The 27,389-nt window shown below is 39.6% G+C and overlaps 1 protein-coding gene across 7 annotated transcripts in view; it reads right to left on the bottom strand.

Moving 5' to 3' along the window:
- Nr1i2 (nuclear receptor subfamily 1 group I member 2) overlaps positions 1–23,093 on the bottom strand; it is a 35,779-nt gene extending 12,686 nt beyond the window's left edge. For 4 of the 7 annotated variants that reach the window (XM_078044151.1, XM_078044153.1, XM_078044156.1 and 1 more), the window contains exon 1: positions 9,646–9,719. In XM_078044151.1, coding sequence (XP_077900277.1) covers positions 9,646–9,704 — 59 coding nt within the window. In that variant the 5' untranslated portion in view covers positions 9,705–9,719. Of the gene's footprint in view, positions 1–9,645; positions 9,720–9,774; positions 9,915–22,772 lie in introns of those variants that run through there. The other 3 variants (XM_078044155.1, XM_078044154.1, XM_078044152.1) reach the window with 3 other exon arrangements.
- Between the last annotated feature and the right edge of the window lie 4,296 nt (positions 23,094–27,389).

Genomic DNA, 27,389 nt, shown 5'->3' on the forward strand with positions numbered 1-27,389 from the left:
GGTTAAATAAGGTACCAAAGTACTGTTAAATAGGAAGGATTAGTTCTAGTGTTCTATTGTACAATAGGGCAATTACATTCTGCAATAACTTATGATATACTTCAAAGTAACTAGAAGAGTCCAAAGGTTTTCAATGATAAATGTTTGAGGAGATGGAAATGCTAATTACCCTGATTTGATCATTGCACAGTTGATTGAATTATTTTACTGTACTCCATAATATTTATGTACAACAGTGTTTCAATTAATGTATTAAAAGTTTTTTAAAGATAGTAGAAATATCCAATAAGTTGATAGTTAAATGTAAATATATTTAATTTTCTCATTCAAAAACACCAAGAAAAATGGTTTTAGCAGATGACTGGGGCAATCTAAAATTACAGGATTAGGATTTTGGGGCCAACTTTGTATTGGTGAACAAGGGCTAGAGCAGATACCAAAATGGTAACTAATGATTATTGAAACTCACAGTGTTCCAGGTCCTTTGAAAAAGGTAACTCATTGTCTTAGTCCACTCAGGCTTCTGTAACAAAATACCATAAACCAAGCAGCTTATAAACAACAAAAATATATTTCTCACAGTTCTGGAGTCTGCAAAGTCCAAGATCTAGGCATCAGCAGATTCAGTGTCTGATGAAGGCCTACTTCATAGATGGTATCATCTCCCTGTGGTTTCACATAGTAGAAGGACCTAGCTAGCTCTCCAGGATTTTATTAATCTCAATCATGAGAAATCACCTCTCAAAGACTCCACTTCCTAGTGCCATCATCTTGGGGGGGGGGCGTGAAGATTCCAGCATATGAAGCACTCAGAACACAGTACTAACTTATTCCTCTGGATGACTATCAGAACATCTATCTATTTCAAACATGCTGCACATCTACTACACACTGCATACTCTGTTATGTATGTTTTCCAGGTTCTTCAGAACTTGGAAGTCATTCTTGGGCAAATATCCAGGCCCTTTAATCTTAAGTGTTCTGGAGTCAAAGAGCTGCATGGCTATAGAAAGTTTTATTAGCAGGGTAGAGTTTCAGAGTGCACTCTTTACCCTTCCTTAAGTCTTCAGTATTATTCAGGAGCCCCTGGAAAGAGCAGCCTCTGTGGCTACAGGGACAGTCGGCAGAGATTCTGCACGTAAATTGTGAACTTTATACAACTGAAGATAGTGAAATGGAGCTTTCTCAGCAATAAATTCAAAGGCCATTCCCCACAAGGGAAGTGACCATTACAACATGATGATATGAATCACAAGAGAAACTCAGTCAAGGATGTAGATCAAGAAAATAAATGTCACCAAAGGACTAAAGGAAAGATAGTCACTTAAACTGTGTCTAATTAACACTTTCACCAGTTCCTTAATGAGGAGGTATTAGAATTAGTGCCAGAGCCCTACTCCCTAGGATTCGTAGAACTCGTTTTGTTCGTGTTGACTATTAAACAGGCAGACTCCGGGACATTCCATAGTTGGTTAGCTCATATCCTCATGAAGCTGGTTAGAGAACCCATGGCAGCTGTTCTCCCAATATGGCTGCTGAGGAGCCACACTTCCCCATAGCCACATCCTTTTGTAGTCCCCTCCTGGAGGAATCTAGGACACTCTGTAACTTGCTTTGACCAGTAGAATGTGGAGAAATGACACTGTGCTAGTCTGGGCCTATCCCATGAGAAACCCAGTAATTTCTGCCTTTGCCTTTTGCAGAGCCCTAAGCCACTGTGTGAGAAAAATGTGACTACCCTGCTGAGTGACCAGCTGAAGAGACTGGTGCAGAAGGGCTGGGTGAAGAGGGAGTGCCTTGAGATCGCTCAGCTAGGTAAGGCCCAGCAGCCCCACCTCCCAGCCACCTCATCTATCTCTAGGCACAGGAGTGAACCCAGCAGACTTCCTGGTCCAGCCCGGCCTTCATATGACAGTCTCAGCCAAGGTCATGTGAAGTTGTACTCCCCAATTTTCCCCATCAACAGAAAATAAATGGTGGTTGGTTTAATCCAGTAAGCTTAGGGGAGATTTGTTACATGGCAAGAGATAATGGGAACAGAACCCCTGGAGTTTTGTTAGAAATAGATTTGATCTGGGGTGGGTGGAGTGCCAACTGGCACCAACAGCCCTGCTCCCGTGTCTCTTACATCAGTCTTCTTTACAGAATGGTGCCCTGTGGGAAGGAATATGACAGTAATGAGCCCTCTGGTATGTGCCAACATCTCTCTTTTTCATGTGAATTTCATAAGACCAATTAGATGTGTACTTTTAATCGAATACAGCTGTGTTGGTTTCCGAGCATAGCACCTGCTCCTCATTGTGCTTAGTAATCTGTGAAATCTAGCCAAAAGAGGGTTAAAATGATGGTCTCCTGTATTCATCCAGAGTGAAATATTTCAATAGGGCATTTGCAAAAATAATTGCAAAATCCGGTGTTTATACTGAATACCAAAGAGATGTTTATGCTCTCAGCAAGGAACAATCATCAATAAATGAGTGAATAAACCAGGAAATCAAGTGTTTCTGCACGTCTGGCATTTGGGCACTGCTGGGCTGCACTAAGCACACACATCCTTGATGATTTGTTGATATTGCTTAGCTAGAAGGAGGTGGAACCAGAATTTGAAAACAGGTCAGTTGGACTCTAAAACCTGTATTCTTAATTCAGCATTACACTGCATCCTTCATAAGATTTGTTTCTGAATAGGCAAACCATTTATTAAACTTCATTCAGTTCCACAATAGCTTGCAAGTTTTCTTAGGGGTTCAGACAGCCCCTCCACATCATATGATTCTTTGATGTGCTTCTCTGTTCCTGGGCAGCAGGTAATTCCCCTAGGTTTTCAGTTCTTTACTTGCCATCTCAATGACTTACTTGAACCATATCCAGAGGCATGTTGTCTCATGCCTTCTAAAAGTCTGCAGATTTTTTCTTTCACAATGGAATGTTGTTCAAGGTTGTGATGGTCATCCATGGGATTTTGACCAGTACAGGGAAGCTTCACCTGTGTTCCACATCTTTTGTTTTTTTCTAGTAATGGGAATTAAACCCAGGGGTACTTTACTGCTGAGCTATACCCCCAGTCCTTATTTTTTATTTCAAGACAAGTTCCCACTAAATTGCCCAGGCCAGCCTCAAACTTGTGATCCTTCTGCCTCAGCCTCTCATGTAGCACATATTAAAGACTTGTGCCAACACACAGGCTGTAGACAGCTTTGATTTTGAAAGCAAGGCTGATGTAAGCAGATGACTATATGTCTAAAAACACCTGCAGGTTCTCTGTGTCTGATGCCCATTGTGTTCTGCTGATCTGGTGCTTCTGGGCCTCTGTACATTGGAGACTTTGCTTTTTGTTCCTCATCAACTGGGCCTTTTATTAAGCCCCTAAAAATACCAGTTCAATCTTGTCACAATTGACCTTTGGAGAGCTTTGGGGTGAGCAATACATTCAGGATGGTCCCTCAGCCTGCTGGCTGAAAACTTGATGATGGAGGCTCAGGGCTGTGTGGGGGCAACAGGGGTTGTATCCCGCTGAGGTGTGTTTCTAAATTCCAAATTTCTTAAACACACTTAAATCATGTCATCAAATATGTTTAGGGTAAAATAAAAGAAACGAACATTTGTAATGTAATACAAATCAGAGTTCAGAGAAGATAGACTAGTACCAAGTTTGAAAGGGTATATCGGGAATCATCCCACTGAGAATATCAACTATGCGGCAAGCAGAAAATTCATATTGAGAGGCCTGGAGGGTCCTTCAAAGAAAGAAGCAGCTGCCCTTTGCCTGTGTGGAGCAGTATGTGTGTGTGTTTTTTTCTACGTGTAAGCAGGATACTGGTAACAATGTGCCACATCTCTGCTGATTAAAAACAAACAACAATAGCAAAACTTTTAAAAGTCAAGAATGCAATGATTCTTTCTAATAAATGACAATCTGTCTTACCAATAACCAATAGCATACTTTGTGAAAAAAAACATTAGATTTATCTTCAGTAAAATCAGGAGGAAAATAAAATGATTGCTGTACTAGTGTTGTTAATAATTAGTTAAGGGGTTGCTTAATGCCATAAAACATGAAACACAAAAAAATAAGGCTTAACTGTTACAAAGCAAACAAAATCAGCAGCACTTAGACACCAGCTGAAAACTCTGATGATTCGTTAGTATTTGGTAAAGTGAGAGATGCAAGACAAAGCATACAAATTAGTCCCTTCTATTTATGCCATCAAAAATAATCATAATATAACATGTAATCCCAGCAGCTTGGGATGCTGAGGCAGAATGATCACAGGTTCAAAGCCAGCCTCAGCAAAAGCAAGACACTAAGCAATTGAGTGAGAGACCCTATGTCTAAACAAAATACAAAATAGGGCTGGGGATGTGGCTAAGTGGTCAAGTGCCCCTGATACCCACCCCCACAAAAAAATTAGTTTAACAGAACCATATGAGATAGGAACAAAAGCAAAAGCAATATGCCTGGAAATATTAACAAGAAATGCCCGAGAGAAGAGTAAAATAAAAACTCTGACAGGTAGAAATAGAAAGAGACCCTTAAGATGAAGGATCTCAAGGATGTCCAATTTTTCCAAATTAATTTATTAATTTGATGCAATTCTAAAAAAAAGTTCAATTTAATTTTAGTTATAGTTAGAAAAATCAGGTCTTCATTTGAAAGGAAGTTGACATGAACAACTAAAGCAATTTATTTAAAAGAAATAGTAAAGATGGAAATGGAGGAGCTGGGATTGTGGCTCAGCGGTAGAGCGCTCCCCTAACATGGGTGGGACCCGGGTTTGATCCTCAGCACCACATGGAGATTGTGTTGTGTCCATCTACACACACACACAAAAAAATAAAATAAATATTTTTAAAAAGATGGAAATGGAAAGTAATCATCCTACTAAATTGTAAAATCTTTATTAATCATAATAGTCATTTCTGATAAAAATTGAAATAAAAAATAAAAATTCTCAATAAAAGAGAATGTATGTAAGAATGTAATACAATGAGTTAATCCTCACAAATCAGTGAAAGAAGTATTCAATAATTGATACTGAAACAATTAGTCTTGTAGTTGTAGGAGAAAAAAATCCATCTAAATCCTGCTTTCCCACTTTCATCATAGTAAGTCTCAGAAGAACTAAGTGTAAGAGATAAAAGCAAAAAGAACAATTAAGCACTAAAGAAAATGTCTGTAAATATCTATGTTCTGAATGGAGATATACAAACCCCCCCTTTGAAATTAAAAGCAACTTCCCATAATGCTCCTCTGCATTCTATACCTCTTCAGGCAGAGGACAGAGGTCAAGGAAATTAAGACTGACATATTCTCTGGCCAAGCACAGCCTAGCAAAATCTACATACAGATGTTACCTGGATTTCATTTCTATGACTTGTAACTGCTTCTATGGGGCCTTCAAAGAAGGGAACTAGCTGTGTCTTCCCAGTTTGATCAATCTGTGTAAAATTCATTTTTCTTTTTTTACATAGTTTGCTTATTTCTTATGCAGGCAGGTGGCTGAATCTAGTCCAGGCAGCCTCCCTGGCTGTGCTGTCAGTAAAAAGATGGTAGAAATCATAACAACAAAGAATAATGATTCTAACTATACAGAAAATCAGAAACTATTTGTCAAAAATGACAAAAAAAATGGAAATCAAAGACACTTTGAACGAAAAGTGTGTAACAAATATGACAGTCAAAAGGACAGTGAGACAATTTGTGATAAAATGAAATACTGTTTCACATATAAGATGTTCAACTTTACTAATAATCAAAGAATATATATAAGTAGTAATAATATAACACCTTCAGCTATCAAATCAACAAAGATCTAAAGAGACGTGTTCTCTGATGTGTTGCAACTGGAAGAACAAAGTACCACTTATGAATTATTCCTGCCAAGGGATTAAAGCATTTGGGTTTAACTAGCATACTACAGAAAGTACAGAGTTAGAGAAGTAGCAAATGCTTTGGAAATACAATCAATCAAATCCAGAATGTGAACATGTTTACGGAACAAGAAACTAAATCTTCCTGACAAAGGACAAAAAAAAGGGTGTATGTGTGAGTGTGTGTGTGTGTTGGGGGCGGGGCTCTTATAGAGTAAAAAGTCTTTATATATATATTTATATTTATATAAATCTATATTTATAGATTTATAATCCAAAGATAATTTGTGGAACTTGTTTGGATCCTGACCCAAGCAAACCAATAAAGGCATTTAAGAGTCAATTAGGGGGCTGGGGATGTGGCTCAAGCGGTAGCGCGCTCGCCTCGCATGCGTGCAGCCCGGGTTCGATCCTCAGCACCACATACCAACAAAGATGTTGTGTCCGCCGAGAACTAAAAATAAATATTAAAAATTCTCTCTCTCTATCTCTCTCTCTCCTCTCTCACTCTCTCTTTAAAAAAAAAAAGAGTCAATTAGGTGTCTGGGGGAATAGCTCAGTTGATGGAGTACTTGTCATGCATGCACAAGGCCCCAAGTTCAAGGGATCAATCCCTAGCACCAAAAAAAAAAAAGAAAAGAGTTAATTAGGGCCAAGCACAGTGGTGTAGGTGGTGCAGGTCTGTAGGTCTGTAATCCCAGCAGCTCTAGAGGCTGAGGCAGGAGAATCACAAGTTTAAAGCCAGCCTCAGCAATTTAGAGAGACCCTAAGCAACTCAGTGAGACCCTGTTTCTAAATAAAATACAAAAAAGCTCTGGGGATGTGACTCAGTGGTTAAGCACCCCTGAGTCCCAAAAATAAAAAAGAGTCAATTAGGGGGAAAAAAAGAGTTGATTAGGGAAATTTGTTTGCTGATTATATTAAATTATATTAAAAATTACTTAGGAAAAAAAATTACTTAGGGAATCATTCATTAATTTTTAAAAATTGTGGTTATATTTTTGAAAATAGAACTCCTATCACTATTTCTTTTCTCTTAGAGAAATAAACAGAAGTAGCTGTTGTGAATTGAGCTGCTATAAACATTGATGTGGCTGCGTCACTATCATATGCTGATTTTTAAGTCCTTTGGGTATATGTTGGGGAGTGGGATAACTGGATCAAATGTGGTTTTATTCCAAGTTTTCTGAGGAATCTCCATATTGCTTTCTATAATGGTTGTGCCAATTTGCATTCTCACCAGCAATGTATGAGTGTACCTTTTCCCCTACATCCTTACCAAAATTTATTGTTGCCTGTATTCTTGATAATTGCCATTCTGATTGGAGTGAGATGAAATCTCAGGATAGTTTTAATTTGCATTTCTCTAACTGCTAGAGATGTTGAACATTTTTTCATATATTTATTGATTGACCATATTTCTTCTTCTGTGAAGTGTGTGTTCAGTTACTTTGCCCATCTATTGATTTTGGAGGTTATTTGTTTTTTTGTGTTAAGTTTCTTGAGTTCTTTGTATAACCTGGAGATTAATGTTCTGTCTGAGGTGCAGATGACAAAGATTTTCTCACATTCTGTAGGCTCTCTCTTGATAATCCGTTGCTGTTAAGAAGTTTTTTAGTTTGATTCCATGCCATTTGTTGATTCTTGATTTTATTTCTTGTGCTTTAGGAGTCTTGTAAGGAAGACAGTTCCTGAGCCAACATGATGTAGATTGGGGCCTATTTTTTTTTCTATTAGGTATGGGGTGTCTGGTCTAGGTCCTTGATGCACTTTGAGTTGAGTTTTGTGCAGAGTGAGAGATAGGGGTTTAATTTCATTTTGCTACATATGAATTTCTATTTTTCCCAGCATCATTTGAAGATGCTGTCTTTTCTCCAATGTATGCTTTTCGCACCTTTGCTTAGTATGAGATAACTATATATAGATGGATTTCTCTCTGTGTCTTTTATTCCTTTCTTATTTATTGGTGCCAATTAATGTTGAAGATGTTATAGTAGGAACTGGGTATTTACTTTACACTGAATATTGTTTGTTTTTTGTCATGGTTGTTACTATTTTTTAATTTCATTTCACTCTGTGATGTGCTGGGAACCTATGGGGACATTAAAAATTCAAAGGTTAGAGACTGATGCTCTAACTTTTGAACTTTCCCTGACATTACTCCAATTCAAAGAAGGGAGGAGACAAAAGCCCCAAACCAATAACAAGTATCCACAGAGAAACAATCTGAGAGGGAACTCAGGTCCCATTCCATGGTATTTACACATACATCAAAAACAGAGAGAAGTCTTAGAACAAATAAGATAACTACACACAAAAGAACATGTGCAAAAAAATAGGTGGTAAGCAATTGATACACAAGTCCAAAACTTCTAAACACATGAGAAAACAGGCTAACAAATCTCTCCGCCCCCCAAAATACACAATCCCCCAGTAAAGGATCCAAGTGATACTGAAGTAGAAAAAAGTCCAGAGAAAGAAAGATTATAAAAAACTGATTATTAAAATGTTCAATGAAGGCTGGGGATATAGCTCAGTTGGTTCAGGGATTACCTAGTATGCACAAGGGCCTGGGTTCAATCCCCAGCACTACCAAAAAAAAAAAAAAAAGCCAGCTAAAATGTTCAGTGACATAAAAGAAGACCCAAGGGAGGAATTAAAAGAGCAATTTCAGGAGATGAAAGACCACTTTAATAAAGAAATAGAAATATTGAAAAAAACAAGCAGAACTCTTAGAAATGAAAGATAATCAATCAAATATCAGTCAAATTAAAAATGCAATTGAAGACATCACTAACAGATTAGATTGAGTTAAATATAGAATCTCAGTCCTTGAAGGCAGAACTTCAGACCTTGAAGACAGGCTATATGATCTTGAGTACATGGAGGACAATAAAGGGAAAAAATTATAGAACGTAAACAGAATATACAAAAACTCTGGGACAACTTTAAAAAACCAAACCTGAAAATCACTGGGATAGAAGAGAACATGGAGACACAAACTAAAGGCATAAATAATGTTTTCAATGAGACAGTTACAGAAAACTTTTCCCATATCAGAAATGAGATAGTCATCAACATATGGGAGGTTTACAGGACCCCAAATATAACTAATCAAATAAAAAATTTACCAAGACATATCACAATCAAAATGTCTAACAACAAATAAGGAAATAATATTAAAAGCTACAAGAGAAAAACATCAGGTCACATTGAGAGGCAAACAAATAAGGGTCACTAACTTCTGAGTTCAGACCTTAAAATCAAGGAGGGGCTAGAATGAGATATTCCAAGCCCTAAAAGAAAACAACTTCCAGCCAGGATTACACAGCAAAACTTAGTTTAAAATTTGAGAAGATAAAAATATAGTGGTAATACTGTAAGAATACACTAAAATAATTCACAAGCACAAGATCAATATTTGACAGTGGTGCCAAAAATACATCTTGGAGAAAAGATAGCCTTTTAAACAAATGGTCCTGGGAAAACTGGATAGCTATATATAGAAAAATAAAATTTGACCCTTCTCTCTCACCCTGCTCCAAACTCAAATTGACATGAATCAAAGACTTAGGAATTAGATCAGAAACTTTACAACTGCTAGAAGAAAACATAGGGTCAACACTCCATCATATAGGTGCCGGCACTGATTTCCTTAACAAGACCCCCAAAACACAAGAAGTAAAACAACAAATCAATATGTAGGATGTCATCAAACCAAGAAGCTTCTGCATGGTAAAAGAAATGATTTAGAAAGTGAAGAGAGAGTCTTACAGAATGGGAGATAATGTTGGCCAGCTACTCCTCCAATCAGGTATTGTTTTAGTCAGCATTTTTACTGCTGTGGCTCAAAGACCCAACCAGCTCAATTGAAGAGGAGGAAAAGTTTATTGGAGGGCTCACGGTCTCAGAAGTCTTAGTCCATAAAAGGTGGGCTCCATTTCTCAGGGCTCTAGATGAGGCTGAACATCATGGTGGAATGTGTGGCAGAGGAAAGCAGCTCACATCATGGTGATCAAAAAGCAGAGAGAGAGACTCCACTGGCCAGATACAAAATATATATGCTAAACAAACGCATGCTCCAATTCCCACCTCCTCCAGCCACAGTGTTTCACTTCAGTTAATCCCATCAAGGATTAACTCACTGATTTGGCTTATTCTATAACCCAATAATTTCTCCTCTGAACCTTCTTGTGTTGTCTTATACATGAGCTTTCAGGGGACACCACATCTAAACCATAACAGGTATTAATATCTATAACCCACAAAGAACTCAAAAAACTTAACACTAAAAAAAAAAAAACAGATAACCCAATCAATTAATGAGCAAAAGAACGAAACAGAAACTCTTCAAAGAAGAAACATAAATAGCCCACAAATAAGTGAAAAAATGTTGCACATTTCTAACAATCAGGGAAATGCTAATCAAAACTACACTAACATTTTATCTCACTCTAGTCAAAAGGACAGTGATCAAGAAAATGAACAATAATAATGCAAAAATCTGTTGTTACCCAACCACCTGCACCCAAGGTCATTTCTCGCTTGTTCTTGTTTGTTGTTAAAAGATACATAAACCTCTATTCAAGTGACTCTGGCTGCTGTACCTTGCAGAAGGGCAGCCTGGCAGATATTCTCTGTCAATAAACCTTTGCTTGAACTCAAGGACATGACTCTCATAGATATTTGCACCAGCTATTCTAACAGTCATGAGGCAGGTTCTGGCCCCACCACTGGTGTTAGACTAACTCACTCCGTTCCCTAATCTATCCAATGCCCAGTGTCCATTCAACAAAATGGAAACTGCTAGAAGATTGGTTTTTGCATGGAGAAGAAGAGGAAATGTTGTCATACAGAGACCTGACAGGGCAAGAAGTGAAGGAAGAGGACGCTGTAAGGCATCCTGTAGGCACACACCATTCTGAAGCTGGCCAGAAGGTGACTCCATGGAGGGGGATTGTGAAGACAATTAAGTTTCTGCTATGAAAGGAGTAAAGAATCTCCAGGAGTAAGTCAGAAGGAAAGGAACAGTGCTCAAAAGGTGAGGAAAGAAGGAAGTGTAGTACAAGACTTGAGAGAACTCAAAGCTGATATATGGAACAAGGAAAGGATGCAGGGACAGGCTTAAAGGGTTAGAATTCAATGGCATCCCTTTGTGGGCCATGACCAACAGAGGGGCAAAGGTTGCACAGAAGCTCAACCCAGAGTTACTTTCAGGGCCCCTACCTTGGTGCTGGGAGAGGAGTCAGCGAGCAACTTCAGGCTCCGGTATGAGACTAAATGAAACCTGTTTCAGTTCCAGGGACCCAGGGTTTCCTGATCAACAGAGGAGTTAGCCAGGGGACATAGCACACTCAGTGTGAATGTTTAAATAATCTCAGATGATTCAATGGGATAGATCATGACTTCAAACTAGAATTTTTAAAAAAAATCATGGAACACAAAGAGGGGAAGGAATCAAGGTAAGGTGCTGGGAAGAGACTTTGTACCCTGAGGAAAAGTGAGAAAATGGAAGTGAGTGAAGTAAACTTTGGAGTTTTGAGTGAGAGAGTGGAAGAGAGTGGAAGTAAACTTTGTAGTCAAATATTTAGATATTGTATGAGAACAAAGGTGAGTGGTGCTGTGGATACATCTGGGCCAATGGGCGGGGAATCTAGTATAGATAGGGGAAATCCTTAGTGCAAGACAATATAAAATGTTCAGTAGAAGATACAAGATGCCTGTTAGGTTGGGAGGTTCAGCAGAGATGCATGGGGAAGGGAAAATTCCCACTAGAACAAGAAGAGTGAGCACTAGAACAGGAATGCTCAATGGGAGGGCAGCCCTGGTCAGGGAGTGGTCATTTGAGAAGAAGGAAGAGAGAAAACTAAGAGAGTGAGGATGGGGTTGTAGATTAGAGTCAAAGGATAGAATGAAAGGCCAAGGAAGAGATTAGCCTTGACCCTCTGGAAGACCCCCTCCTCAGTGGGAGTGGGGAGATAGTGTTAACAGATAAGAGGGCAGTCAAAGGGGTCCAAGAGAAACCAAAGTGATGGGCTTAATCCTTAGGGTGGCATGAGAAAAGAAGAGTGGCAGCTGATGGACAGGGAAGAAGCACAAAGACAGACCGATAAGGGCAGTACTGTCCTCATAAACAGCTGACTGCGGGAACCAGAGATTCATGGCCCACGCCAAAGCAGGAGGTTAAGGAAGTCGACAGCATAATGGCTCAGGGACTTTCATTACCCTCTCTGCCTGCTCTCCTGCTCTCCCTGGCTTACATAGCTTTTCTGTTACTCAGGTTGCCCCTTATAGCCTGCCTACATTGCACTTTGCCCAGGTAAGGGACTCTTCAGGATCACAGAGAGAAGGCTGGTCGCTGAGACCAAGGTAGTCTCCACTTCTGCCCTTCCCTGGCTCACTTGCTGGCCTGTGTGCTGACTCAACCCCAGTCGGAAGCCAACACCCTCGCCAGTGGTGTTTGCAAGAGAAATTTCACCGGGTGCTCCATTTAGTCAATAAGCCAGAAGAGGTCCCCTGCTTATGTAGGGTATAAAGCTTACCAATCTGAGGAGTTCTCCTGGAGACACAGAATTCACAATTGCAAATGCAAAATGAGGGGTCGAAGAGAATATGTATTTGTGAGAACGAATGAGAAAATAAATCATGATAAGTCATAAATATTTAAAAGGACCAGTAACAAACAAAATCCTGAAAAATAGCATAATATTATAGTTAGTTATTTGCACGGCATGGCTCTATACTGTTCCTTGTTGTGTCCTTGTGGTCGGCAGAATAATGATCCCCCAAGATCATAAATCCTCCTAACCCTCCCATCATGTGAATGTGTTTCCTTGTATAGGAAAAGGGTCTTTGCAGATGTGATGAGGGTGCAAACCTGGAGATGGGAGAGTACCCTGAAGTGCCCAGGGAAACTCAAACTACTCCTGTCAATCTTAAAATCAGAGAAACTTTTCTGGGTTTGTTCAGAAACAGAGACGTGACATGAAAAGGGGGTCACACGATAAGCTATTGGCTCTGAAAATATAAAAAAGGGCCATGAACCATGGAAGCCAAGGACATCTAAAGGCTGGAAAAGGCAAGGAAGATGATTCTCACCTGGAGCCTCCAGAGAAAGCCTCCATTGACAGGAATAGTGGGACCGCATGGCCTGCAGGGGACCCTGCCCTCCTCCCTGCTACACATACTCTGCTTTTTTTTTGAATACCAGGGATTGGACTCAAGGCTGCTTAACCACTGAGCCACATCTCCAGCTGCTTTTATTTTGAGACATATTCTTGCTAAGATGCTAGGGCCTTGCTGAGTTGATGAGGCTGGTCTCAAACTTGGGATCCTCTGCCTCAGCCTCCCTAGTCACCAGGCAACTCTGAAGGGGGAAGAGTGGACAATGACAAGAAGAGAAGGGTGGGCCACAGGATGGGAGTAAAAGTGAGACCTGTGATTTGGGTAAGAGGTCAATGGAAAAGCTCTTTCTAGGACACGGATCAGGAAAACTTGTAAAGACTAGGGTGGGGCTTCCTCTCCTCTGCCAGCAGAAGAGGGGTGTGTCAGATTAGCTGTCAAAGTTTGTGAGGCAATTGCCTGAGGGCACATAGGGTGTTACCTCCGAGTGTCCCCAGCCTTCTGTCTCTGTCCCTGTCCAGGAGACTCAGAAACATGCTCAGCCTGAACTTGACAGAGGACACTGCTCTATAGTTGACCTGCTCCCAAAAAACTTTCATCAAAGAGGCCCCTGATTGGATCAGGCACCCGAAGAAAAGATCCATAGGCATCCCGGGCCCAAGAGGGATGGCACATTGATCTCTCCCAAGGACAAGTGATCCAGTAACCCATTCAGATCATCTCCCAGGGAGTCTCAATGTCAGATGCATAGAGAGAGAGCCAAACTAAAGTGCTGGCTGGCTGGACTGCTGACTAGCCACTGCCATATTCAAAGACACTAAAACATTGCTGGAACAAATCAGAAATGAGATCCACAAGTTGTTTGCTTTCGTACTAAAGCAGCCATCACTGTAAGGTAGAGATACTCCTCGACAGTGCAGACTAGACTCCAGAGTGTTTGGGGCACTTCTCTGACTGTCACACAGGGTCACCCCTGCCAATCACCAACCCTGAAGACAACTCGCTAAAATCAGAAGACAGACCCAGGGACAGAACACTGTGTGGTGTAGGGCTGTTTGCAGAGAATGAGTGGACTATTTTATTATCTGAACACTTAATCATATCTTCTAAGAAGTTGCTGGATTTGGAAAATTTACACAAAATAAATCACGTATTTTGATCATAAAAAACATGGTACATATTTTTTTTTATTAAAAAGACATCATTTGCCAAACAGCACCTGAAAAGCTGTTCGATGTCACTAATCATCAAGGAAACACAAAGCAAAACCACCGTGAAGTATCACTTTACATTCACTAGAATGGCTCTGTCACGAAAACAGAAGATAAAAGGTGTTGACAATGATGTGGAGAAATCGGAACATTTGTGCTCTGTTCATGGGAATGTAAAATGGTGTGACCACTATTAAAATGGCAAAATAGTTCCTAAAAGAATTAAAAGTAGAATTACCATATGATCCAGCAATCATTCTGGGTATGCATATTTTAAAAATTTGAAATCAGGTTAAATCTTAAAGAGATATTAGTAGACTCATATTCACAGGACCTAATACTAAATGAAACAAGCCAACCACAAAAAGACAAAGTATTATTTTACACATGAGGGGTCAACTTACAGACACAGAAAGTAGAATGGTCAATGGCAGAGGGAAGGAAAATGAGGAGTTGTTTACTGGGTATAGAATTTCAATCTTATCAAATGGAAAAGGTCTGGAGATTTGTTGCAGAGTAATGTAAATATTCTTAACATTACAGCACCCAGTACATTTGAAAATGGTTAAGGTGGTAAAATTTTATGTGTAATTTACCACCATTTTAATTTTCTTTAAATCTCTAAATAGGGGCTGAGACTATAGCTCAGTGGCAAAATGTTTGCCTAGCATATGTGAGGCACTGGTTCGATCCTCAGCACCACATTAAAAAAATTTAATAAACAAATATATTGTGTGTCCCTCTACAACTAAAAAATATTATTATTTTTTAAATCCCCAAATAAATGTTGATCAAATACTTAAAGAAGGGAAACCAAAAAATAAGCCTGGTTTGAGTATCTACAGTCTCAGTCTTGCCTTGAACATGGATGCCAGAATACACTTAGAGAGAAGATAGGACAGGAAAGCCATGAGGCCGGGACAGCTGCGTGGAAGCAGAAGCTATGAGGAAGAGATGCAACAGAAAGGAAACGGACAGCAGCCAGAGGAGTTAAAAGCACCACATAAAGGAATACAAAGAGAGCCATGTTGATGAAGCCACATTTGATCCTGAACAATCTAAGCTTTGAATGATGTTTGAACCCTGTGCGTCTGGGGACTGCACAGTTGAGATTTTTACTTTTCCTTTTTCCGATGTCTGCTTTGCAATTCCCACCGTTCAAGGTAACCTAGAGCCTGGGCTTATATTCCAAGAGAGTGATTCTCTAGCTTTACTATGCCTGCACATCCCCTGGGGAATTTCTTCAGATGCACATGGCCATCTGGCAGGTCTGGAGGTCCTAGGCTCTGAATTTCTGACAAGCTCTCAGTGATGCTGATGGTGCCAAGTCTGCAGTTCACACTTGGAGTACCAAGCACCTAAGAAATCCAACTAACCAGACAGAAAACAAGCTACCCAAAAATGAGGAGAGGAGAATACTGAAAAGAAACAATAAAAAATAAAATAAATGTTTTTTTTAAAAAAAGAACATTTTCTTGATTCTAGAAGATAGAGGAAATAATCAAGCAGACATGTGAGATGACTCACATCATAAACTGTTGTTTATAAAGTCAATATACATTTGGTGGTGAGACAATCCCTTCCCAAGAAAAGGTGTGGGGAGGACATGCAGGTATATTTATTCTTCAAATGAGTCACCTCTCAAAGCTTTGAAGCCGGCTCACTGAGATTATGGGAAAGGAAGAGTAGGCAACTTGGGGTTGAAGCAACAGAGTCTAGAGAAAGGAGGAAATGGCAAGAAACAAGATCATAGGGATAGAAACTATTGGAAGCAGCAGGATTATATGTGTTGGAGGGTGCAGATATATAGATACCGCACACACATATATATGTAGATATAAATTGCAGAACTGGCCAGAATGTTAAAAGGGAGAAAGGGGGAAAAAAGCAAGTAGAGGGAAAACAATGTAAGAACACTGAATATCTAGGAAGTTGACAAGTGCAGCGTATGAAACCGTTGGCTTTGTCCAATGAAAGGAGGTTGGTAAATTCATTTTGTTGTTTTTTAGGTTTTGTTGTTTACAAAGTGATTTCAAAATCATGACTTTACATAGAGATGCCTTTGAGGCAGACAGAGCAGAGAGTTTATTCCTGGTTGGACAGGGCAGTGCAGGACTTTTTATCTCTTTTACAAATGAGGAAATTAGGGCTCTGAGACAAGTCCAAGTTTATGAAGGCAGGGATGGAACCTTTTTTTCTCTTTATTCTGATTACTATCATCATCATGAAATTCATCCATATATTTAAAATTTTTTTGAAATGGTTCAAGTATTGTGAACAAAACTCTCCTCCTCCTTGCCCTGGCATGGGGCAGGCCTCCAGAGGAAACAGAGAGAGCAAAAATCGCAGTTTATGAGATCAAATAGAAGAGGTCAGCTGCTGTGATCAGGTGGCTCTAAGTGAAAGTTGGCCTTCCTGGGACACGGGCATCAGATCTCAGAGGTCAGAAGGCTTGTTACTCCATCTAGATCAGAGATGAGAACTGGCATCCATTCAAAAGTACACCCTGTGCCCCTTCCCAATATTTAACAGGACACAGTGGCTTCTGATTTAACTGTCAATCTCTTTCCAGTGCATGTGGACTACTATTAAAGACTAGAGTTTGGCTTCTTGTTTGGAATTCATAATGACCTGGAAGAATTATTTTATGTATTACTTAAGAGATCTGGATGTGTCTCTTTCTCCAATTTTTAGTTGGAGACTCAGTGTTATTCCAATGTTCAGCAGATGTTCAGAAGGAGTGGTGGTGGATGAGCAGGCATTGGGTAGCAATGAGCTCTTCCCAGTCTCCTTCAATCACACCTAGAAGGACTCGACATGCCCCAATGTGTGTAACGAAGACAAAAAAAGGAAGTCAAGACCAAACTATGTAAAAACATTGGATTTCTATGCGGTTGACAAGTGAAGCTTTGAAAACTGTTAAGTTTTGTCCAATAAAGGGAGAAGATTGGTAAATTCATTAACTCACATTTACACAAGCTTTGTTATTTATAAAATGATTTTGAAGTCATGATTTTTCATGGAGGTACTTGTGAGGCAGAGCAAGTCTTATTCCCAATTGAGCAGGGTGTGGCAGGACTTCGAGATGAGGAATTTGGGGCTGCACATCCTACACCTGACTTTGATGGCTCAGCATTCACAGCATGGCAACCACATTAAGGATTTGAATTCATATTGTTTCTATTCCCTGAATTATTGCTCTTTTTAATGGGAAAATAATGTGTGATGCCTTCCAAGGGTCCTAATGGCTATTGGGTTATCTCTGATTCCATCACACCTGGATGAGCTATCTAAGAGTCCATTCACAATGAAAATTAAAGAAACCAAAACATGTCTTCCTAAAATGTTGAAGATTGTTGGACTGAAGACAATTAAAACTAAGGGAGATGTTCTGCTTTGTTCAGTTTGCCTAAAAGCAGGACAATTACTAAGACAAAAGGTCTTTCTCACTTCCTTCCCCATTTTCCATCCTACAGATAGATTTTAAGTCCTCCTTTACTGGAGAACACTTCTTAGCACTTCTGACACACAAATAGGGCAAAAGGAATATAGGAACAGACTTCACTCCTTCCCACAGTTTTCCCATCATTGGAACCCTGAAACTGTTCGCCCCTTTGCCTTGTTGTTATTCTAAGATGTCACTGTTCTTTGCTGAAATATTAAGGCAGAGTTCCTAACTACTGCTTTGAGCATCACTTTCCAGAGAGAGTTGCTTTCTTCCTGTGTCATAGACACTACATGTTTATAAATTTGCTTGTTTTTCTCTTGTTAATCTGTCATCTTATTGGACTCTCCCAGCACAATCTCAAGAGGGTTGAAGGGAAAAAACGATTCTTTTTCTCCCATTCAAAAATAAGATGAGGAAATTAATAGATACTGAAAATTACTTAATAAAACTCAATACCTATTCATGATTTGAAAACTCTTGGTTAGTAAGAAGGAATAGAAGAGAATTTCATTAACTTGACACAGAATAGTTAACAAAAAGTTTTACTATACATCTTATTATGAAAACATTAGAATAAGCTTCATTAGAGTTAAAAATAGAGATTTTATTCCTGGGACTAAGATGGAGAAAGTGTTTAGAGATACAGCACTGATACAGCACTCCTAAAAATACCAGAGAGTTGTTTTAAATATTGTTTTTACTTCATGACTGAGCTGATAGGAAAGTAAAGGAGGTCTAGAAAGGCCAAAATGTATAAGATATGCTAAGCCAGGGAAGTTAGAAGGGGAGCCAGGGATCCTCCTGGGCTATCTAGACTCCTAGAGGCCTGCAGCCTGGGTGTTGACGCGAGAACAGGAGACACAGCCTGGGGCCTAACGTTGCAGAGGAGGAGGTCAGATCAAGAGCTCAGCATAAGATCAGGTCACCCTATAGGCTGTATCCTCAATAGGACTCTCACAGAAAGAGACACAGCAATCCATGTGCTTCTCAGACTTGGTTCTGGATAAAATAGGGGTGAGGGGAATTTCTTTGAAAATTTCTAACAACAAGCCTATTATTAGGTAGGTTTCAGTTAGAATTTATACTCCTTGTGTGGTCGGTAAATCCAAAGTTATGATTGTTCCAGTTGGTAATGTCCCCAGGCTCCTGGCAAAAGCAAATATAAATCTGGAGGGAAGCAGTTTCAACTCCAACATTAAAGAACCGCACAAAGTTTCCAGGAAACATGGGTTCACAGTATGAGATAAAAATGGATTAAAATTGGGTCCATGACAATAATGCCCAACATCTAAGTTTTATGAACCGTACAGTCATACACTGTACAACCCGCAAACTTATGCATCAGCCCTAAGATGATCCTCGGGAGTTAATGCTCAACATTGTACTCAAGGGACAAAAAAGTCAATAAGGAAAAAAAAAATTTAAGCTAAGAAAGGAAGGAACAAAACTCTCACTGTGCATAGATAATACAGTTGTCCATCCAGAAATTCCAAAGGGATCCCTTCTTCTGCGGGTGGGAGTATGATCTGGGATAAGCACCAACTATTAAAGTCAATTCAGAAAGATAACCAGATAAAATATCAAAAACCCAAAGAGATTTCCTACATATTAGGAAAAAAATGTCAGTTAGAAAAGACAGAAGCTATAATGGAAACTGGTTCAGGAAGAGGCAATTAATATAAGAGTATGGAGTATCCAGAAATAAATGTGTGAGAATTTACTACATGAGACAGGTGACATTTCAAGTAAATGTGGAAAAGATGAACTTTTCAATAAATGCTACTGGAATAATTTATTGAAATAAGTTCTAGGTGGGTCAAAGAACAATTTTTTTAATATTTATTTTTTAGTTTTCGGCGGACACAACATCTTTATTCGTATGTGGTGCTGAGGATAGAACCCTGGGCCGCATGCATGCCAGGTGAGCGCGCTACCACTTGAGCCACATCCCCAGCCCATCAGAGAACAATTTTTTAAATGATAAAATTGTTTTAAAAAATAATTTAAAAAATAATTTTAAAAAAGCATGCCAAAATACCTTCATAATCTTGGAAGCTGAGAAAGCTTTCTTAAATAAGACTCAGAAATAAAATACAAAAGGAGAAAACTGATAGATTCAACAACATCAAAATAACAACAACTACAACAATGGTAGAAAATTCTGCAAAAATATGATACAAACAAAAGTTTAAAAACAAGTAACAATGTTAAATGTGGATTTATGTTTCAAAGGATTAGCATCAAGAATAAATATCAAGTGGGTGCAGTGGCGCACGCAGGTAATCCCAGCGGCTCAGGAGGCTGAGGCAGGAGAATCACAAATTCAAAACCAGCCTCAGCAAAAGTGAGGCATTAAGCAACCAAGTGAGACCCTGTCTCTAAATAAAATACAAAATAGGGCTGGGGATGTGGCTCAGTGGTTGAGTGCCCCTGAGTTCAGTCCCCGGTACCCTGCCCCCGCCAAAAAAAATAAAAATAAAAAATAAATATTAAAACTCCTACAAATGTGTGGAAAAACCCAACATAAGAATGGCTAAGGATATGAACAGACAATTCAAGAAAAGAAAATACAAAGATTAAGAGTTAAATGAAAAGAATGCTCAGCCTCCATAATAATCAGGGAAATTAAAATATTAAAATAATGGGTTGTCATTCTCACACATCCAAATGGAAAATAATAATGAACTGTTGAATAATCAGCAAGCATTGTTTAGGGTGTAGAGGAGCAGGAACCACCTTCCTCTGCCAGTGGAGTACGATCTGGGATAAGCACTGCAGAGAGCTGCTTGACAGAATCAAAAACTGAACCACACATATGCGGTGGTGCAGTGGTTCAACTTCCCAGTACCTTCCAGAGAAACGCTTTCATAGTTGAACAAGCAGACATAAACTGAGATTCATTGGTAAATCTGGAAAATTGGAAAAAGCCTAACCATCTATCAAAAAAGGAAATGGTTATATAAACAGACATAAAATGAGGAAGCGTTCTGCATGGATATGTAAGTCTCCATGTCATGTTGAGAGGAAATGCGGAATGACAATGACGTGATGCCAAATATATTTATTAGTAGATACAAATGCAAAGAAAAGGTCTTGCATTAAACACATCACACTTGCTGCTTTGTCGGGGGCAGGGACTTAGGAGTGGCAGGATGGCCAAAGGAGAATTTTTAGTTTTATACTGCATTTTCATTTTACAAAGAGCATGTAATCATGTATTGTTTTATAATTTAAAAAGTGATTATTGGGTCTGGGGTTGTGGCTTAGGGGTACAGCGCTTGTCTAGCATGCATGAGGCACCAGGTTTGATCACTGGCACCACATTAAAAAAAAAAAAGAACAACAACAACAACAAATAAAATAAAGGTATTGTGTCCATCTATAACTTAGAAGAAAAAAGTGATTATCTACAAAAAATAGTTTAGTCACTTTTGTAGTTGTCTATTATGAATATTCCATAATAACTTAGGATCAAGTCCATTGCATTTAGAGTAGGAGTTGGCGTTTTCTGTGATGAGTTAGGCAGTATATTGCACTTAAGGAGCCATAGAGTTTCCTTTTCTATTATTCATTTCCGCTGTTGTAGGGCAAAAGCAGCCATACACAGTGCATAAAGAATAAACCTGGCTGTGTTCCAATAAAAGTTTGGGTTTTTTTTGTTTGTTTGTTTGTTTGTTTTCATACCCGGGATTGAACCCAGGTGCACTTTACCACTGGGCTACATCACCAGCCCTTTTTATTTATTTATTTTTTAATTTGAGTCTCACTCCATCAGCCTATTTGGAGATGGTTTCACTAAGGCTGGCCTCAAACTAGAGATCCTGTTGCCTCAGCCTTCCAAGTCGCTGGGGTTACAGGCGTAATCTGCACCACCAGGCCCAGCCAATAAAAGTTTATTTATAAAAAAGTTGGGGTGGGTCAGATTTGGCCTGTGAGCCATAGTTTGCCCATTCCTGGCTTAGACTAAGTGTATTATATAACTAAAACATTTCGAAGTATCTTCTTGTACAGAAAAATCGCCTTCCCTATTAACCAATTGATTAAATAAGCCATAGCCTCCAAGGCCTTGCTTAGAATACTTTAGACTCTGGTCATATTGTGGGAGAGCAAACACTCCTCTCTGTGGAGATAATCTGGTCACATTTTCATCTCAGTGGTGAACACTGACCTTCCCAGCAACAGTCACACAGCCATCCATGGAGAAGGGAGGTGTCACAGCTGACTCATCAAATTAGGTTCAGTGGCCTCCTGACTAGTCCCAGATGCAGAATGACTTTAATGCAATGCCCCTGGGTATGGAGAAGGAGGAGGGCCTGGTGGCACTGAACACCTGAATTAAAGAGTGGGTCCGCTGGGAAAAGGTCCTCCTATATAAGCTCAGGTAGAAACTCAGTGGTCCCAAGTCGACTCAGCCACAGGGCTGTGCATGGCTCTGAGGGACCCCTGAATGAGGTGATGAGGTCTTGTGACTGTCATGTTACTGGGCTTGGCCCTGGGGGTGTTGCCCACACTAACTCAGCAAGGCAAGAGGAACTAGGGCAGAGTTGTTCCTGGCCCCCTACATTTTGAAACTAGTGTTTTCTGGATCAGAGGACTCCAGCCCTGTCAAAAAGAGGGGGTTTGCTGTTTATTTGTCTCATGATAATTCAAGCAAAGTTGAGGTTTCCACTGTGATTATTTCTTTAGAAGGTAAGCATGTGCCCAGGGGGCAGGGGCAACAGGGTTCAACATTGAGTGATTTTCTTTTCTTTTCTTTCTTTTTTTTTTTTTAAAGAGAGAGTGTGAGAGAGAGATAATTTTTCAATATTTATTTTCTAGTTTTTGGCGGACACAACATCTTTGTTTGTATGTGGTGCTGAGGATCGAATCTGGGTCGCACGCACGTCAGGCGAACGCGCTACTGCTTGAGCCACATCCACAGCCCAGCCACATCCCCAGCCCCATTGAGTGATTTTCTACATGTATTTTTTTTTCCAACCTGGAAATAATGAGATCAGCAAGACCAACATGATTCACAGCTACAATGTTGACCTCAAATGCAAAATCCGGTTGTGTGCCCACACACCTTTGGCATGGAGCAGTTGGTCCCCTGTAAAAGAGAAAGAAAAGAAAAAACATACCTGCTAGGCTGCAACCTGTTTGCTCTGACTTCTCCCTTGGGGTCCACTTTGAACAGCCAGGAGAGCAAAGGATCTAGCAAAAGCTCAACACACCTGAAGCAGCTGCCTTGTTACAGACAGGAGGATTGCATTCCTTTCTTGCATTTCGCAGGAGGGAACGCTGGGCTCTGGGCTCACAGGGAGAGGCTGAGGCTCCTGCTGAAGAAAGGGCAGTGCTTCTCCTTCCCGTGCTGATCTTAGGCTAAAAGGTTCCCGGAAATGAGCTAAACTGTCTCTCGCCTGCCTTTCAGCCCAGGTCCACTGTAGGTTCCAAGTGGCCCCCATTTGGCACTCCTAAGTCCCAAGTCCAGCACTTGAACTAGCAAACCAAGAGATTACCGTATTTACTGTCATTATGTCCCCTTCCTTTTTCTTCTCCTGTGTCTTCACTGAAAAACACAGAAAGGAGGAACGTTGCAAGTGTCTGCCTTGTCTATTTGGGAGCACATTTGATGTGTCTGAGGGTCTCTGTACTTTAACCACTGGAGGAAAGTTCATTTGAATCTAGATCAAAATCTAGTGTGATTTTGTGTGAAAGTGAATAAAATACTGAATTATGACTGTGCCAATCACTAGAACTAAGGCAGGCAGATACATGGGGAGCAAGGAGATGGATGTGAGACAAAGGGACTGAGTACAGTTCACAAGGCAATCCTGTGCTCCAGGACAGAAGCCTGCCCTGGAATAGGGAGAATGGATAAGAGGGAAAGTTCTGAGGTCCTTTCCCTCCTCCTAACCTGCTAGGGCTGGCAAGTATTGGATTATAAATTCCACAGCATGGAAGGTGGCCTTGGACCTTGAACAGTGAGGACCCGGAAAAAGTGAAATATTTATTCTGCGGAATAAGGTCCCAGAGGAAGCAGCCTACCTAGTGTGCTCTGGGGTGGGAGAACAATAGCATGGGGCTGTCCTGGGTCTGGAGGCACCTGAGAAACTACAAATCAGATAGTCACAGCCACAGTGGGTGGGAAGGCTGGAAAGGGTTAAGAACTCACCCCAGGACTTTTATTCCCAGGATCAAAAGAAAGACTTTCTGCACTGACAGGCATTTCTGCAGCCAGGGCACAACCCTAGCTCAGGTAGGGCAGCTTGCCAGGAGTCCTTGGATCATGGGTAAAACACATAACTTTCATCACCTCTCCAATCTCTCCTGGCTCACAAGGGCCTGGGCTTATCTCACTTATAAAAATGGTGAATTATTGACAGCAGAAATAGAGAACTAAGAATGGGTTATGAACCCCCCGAGGCAAAGGAGCTATCCTCAGGTCTCTGAAGGGGTCTTTTCCTCTGGATCTGCTGTGAGGTCTTAGACCAGAGACAAGAGTCTGCTGCAGAACTTCTGGGTCTCTTTAGTGTGGGACTTCAGTGTTCATATTAGGCATGGTTCTGTTCTGAAACCAGAAAATACACTCTACTTATTAAGAGTGGCTTGCTGATACTCCCAGATGAGGACCTGAGTCCATCTCCAGGGCAGCTAGAAAGTAGGAGGAAATGGAGTCCCTGGCCTCCATTCTACAACTGTCTCCTACAGCAACCAGAAAGCAGATTTGATAAGCCTATAGAGTTTCCTTAAAGTGAAATGTTGTACCCTCCTCTGGGGAATATTCTTATTAAAAAGTATCAATAAATAGGGGATAAAAATACATAAATAAAATATGAAAGTCAAGAGAACCAGCTCAGGGGCTGGGATTGTTGTGGCTCAGTGGCAGAGCGCTTGCCTCGAACATGTGAGGCACTGGGTTCGATCCTCAGCACCACATAAAAAGGAATAAACGAAATAAAGATATTGCATCCATCTATAACTAAAAAAATATTTTTTTAAAAAAGAGAACCAGCTAACATAGTAATGCATTTATAGTGTAAATCCAGCTGGAGCCAGAGGAAAATAGGTATTATCAACTGCTCAGGTGGTCTTTCCAAAGTCTCTTAGCGTCCTTCTGGAATGTGATCAGGAAACAAGAGCAAGAGCATAGAGGTCCCCAAGAGGCAATTTGGAGGAATCCTCTCCATTTTTGTTCTTGGGTGGAAGCAGTAGCAAGGTATACAAGAAACTTCTCTTTGAGAGTGGTACCATTTTACTACAATAGAAGCAGTGAGTGACACAAATTTTTCTTTCCCAGAAATGGCAGGTTCCAGCAACAGGGTTAAAGAGGGACCACTAAAATTGAGCTCCCACTTTTCCAGACCCTATAAGACTCCGTGGTTCCATAAATTACCCTTGTTGCAGTTGGAATCCCAGTCTCTTCCATTTCAGAATCTTGGAATGGAATACTTTGTTTTCACTTCATATATGAGTGCAGGATGTAATATCTGTGATTTATTCTCATTCTTAGCTATAAACTCTGCTATAGTTTAGATCTGGAATGTTCCCCCAAAGACCCATGTGTTAAATTCATGGTCCCTAGGATGGCACTATTAGGAGGTGGTGGACACTTTAAGAGGTGGGGCCTAGTGGGAGGTCTTTAGGACACTGGGGGCATGCCCCCAGTAGCAGGACCCTGGGTCCTTCCTATTTCTTTTTTGCTCCACGCCATACACTCCCATCATGATGAGCAGCCTCATGGCAGGCCCAAAGCAAACAGGCCAACTGATCATAGATTGGAACCTCTAAAACTATGAGCTAAAGTAAACCCTTCTTTTTATAGGTCATTTATCTCAGATATTTGTTATAGTAATGAAAAACTGATTAATGCAATCTCCTTGAGGGCAGAAATCTTTACCTGTCTCTTCGTTTACCTTGTACCAATTGCACTGATATCTGCTCAGTCAGTTAAGCAATTCTTTTAAATGTGGTTTTTGTTTGCACTGCTTTAATAAAATTCTGCTTTTATTGAGAAGAATAAAAAGTCAACTCACAATTCTCTTGAGAGAACCTTCCTGAGGCTCATGTCACCATTAAATGAAGTGTATATTTAACTTTAATTTATTATTAAATGAGTTGCCTCTAAATTTTAACTTAAAATATTTAAATATAACAATAGCAAGTGTCACAATGAAGACAAATTACACCTTGATAGCAAAAAGATAATTGAGTATTTAATGTATATGGGATTATCCAAAAACTAAGAAGTGATTTGGAATTTTATGTTTGTTTGCTTGTTTTTAACAAATCACTATAATGTATGAGAAGAATAAAGGAACCAAATCTGAAATCTGGAATCTGCTAACACAGATTCCTCTTTCTAGCAATATTAATATGCTAATTATTTTCTCTTAATAGTTGTAAGTATTGGGTTTCTTTATTCCATAATATTATCATAGAAACTCTCGAATAAAATGTAAATTCAGGGATCATACAGGAAACACCTATAATTTAAGAGCTCATAATTATTACTAGTCCCTAGAAAGGTAACTAAACACTGGCCACATTTGCAAATATTGGAGTTATTAGCCTATCAATTAGACCTATTTTGTCTGTGTTAAATGAGACATAACACTAACTCCCAAAGAAGGAATTCAGTAAATTAAATTAAATATTTAAGCATCTTAAAATTGCTAGTCACATTTTGTTTATATATTTTTTGAAGTACAATTTATCCCTCTTTAAAGAAATTTTATGATAAAATGTGTGTAACACAAAATTAGCCATTTAAAGAATAGAATTCAGAGACATTAATTACATTTATAATGTTATGCAACCACCAGCACTAACCATGTCCAGAACCCTTTCATCAGCACAAACAGAAATTCTGCTCACTAAGCAACTCCCCATTTTTCCTTTTTCCCAGTCTCCAATAAACTCTAATTTATTTTCTATCTCTCTGAATTTGCTTATTCTAGCTATTGCATATGAGTAGAATCATACAATATTTTTTTTAAAGAGAGAGTGAGAGAGGAGAGAGAGAGAGAGAGAGAGAGAGAGAGAGAGAGAGAGAGAGAGAATTTTTAATATTTATTTTTTTTTTAGTTCTCGGTGGACACAATATCTTTGTTGGTATGTGGTGCTGAGGATCGAACCCGGGCCACATGCATGCCAGGTGAGCGCGCTACTGCTTGAGCCACATCCCCAGCCCCTCATACAATATTTATGATTGGTGTCTGGTTTATTTCAGTTAGCATAACGTGTAGATTCATATTTTTAATCAAACTTGGAAAATTTTCAGTCATCCCAAAACTCTTCATTTCTTTCTCTCTCTATTCTCCTTCCGAGATTATCATAATACATATATTGATCTATTTGATGGTGTTCTGTAGGTAGCTTAGTCTTTGCTTACTTTTCTTCATTCTTTTTCCATTTTGCTCCACAGAATGGATAATTTCAACTGTCCTATCTTCAAATGGGTTAATTCTTTTTTCTGCATGTTTAAATATGCTCTGAATCCCTTTGTGAATCTTTCATTTCAGTTATCATACCTTAACGCTCCATAATTTCTACTTGGTTTCTTTTTATGATTCCTCTCTCTTTATTGTTATTCTCATTTTGTTTTGGTTTTTCCTGGTTTCCTTTAGTTCATGTTCATGGTTTCCTTTAGGTTTTTATTGTGTAGAAGACCAGTGTTTTAACGCATTTGTCTATTAAGTCCAATGTCTGGACTCGTGGACAGTTTGGTCAGTTTGTTTGCCTTTCCTTTGAATGGA

The sequence above is a fragment of the Ictidomys tridecemlineatus genome, chromosome 3 (assembly GCF_052094955.1).
Source record: "Ictidomys tridecemlineatus isolate mIctTri1 chromosome 3, mIctTri1.hap1, whole genome shotgun sequence".
NCBI lineage: Eukaryota > Metazoa > Chordata > Mammalia > Rodentia > Sciuridae > Ictidomys > Ictidomys tridecemlineatus.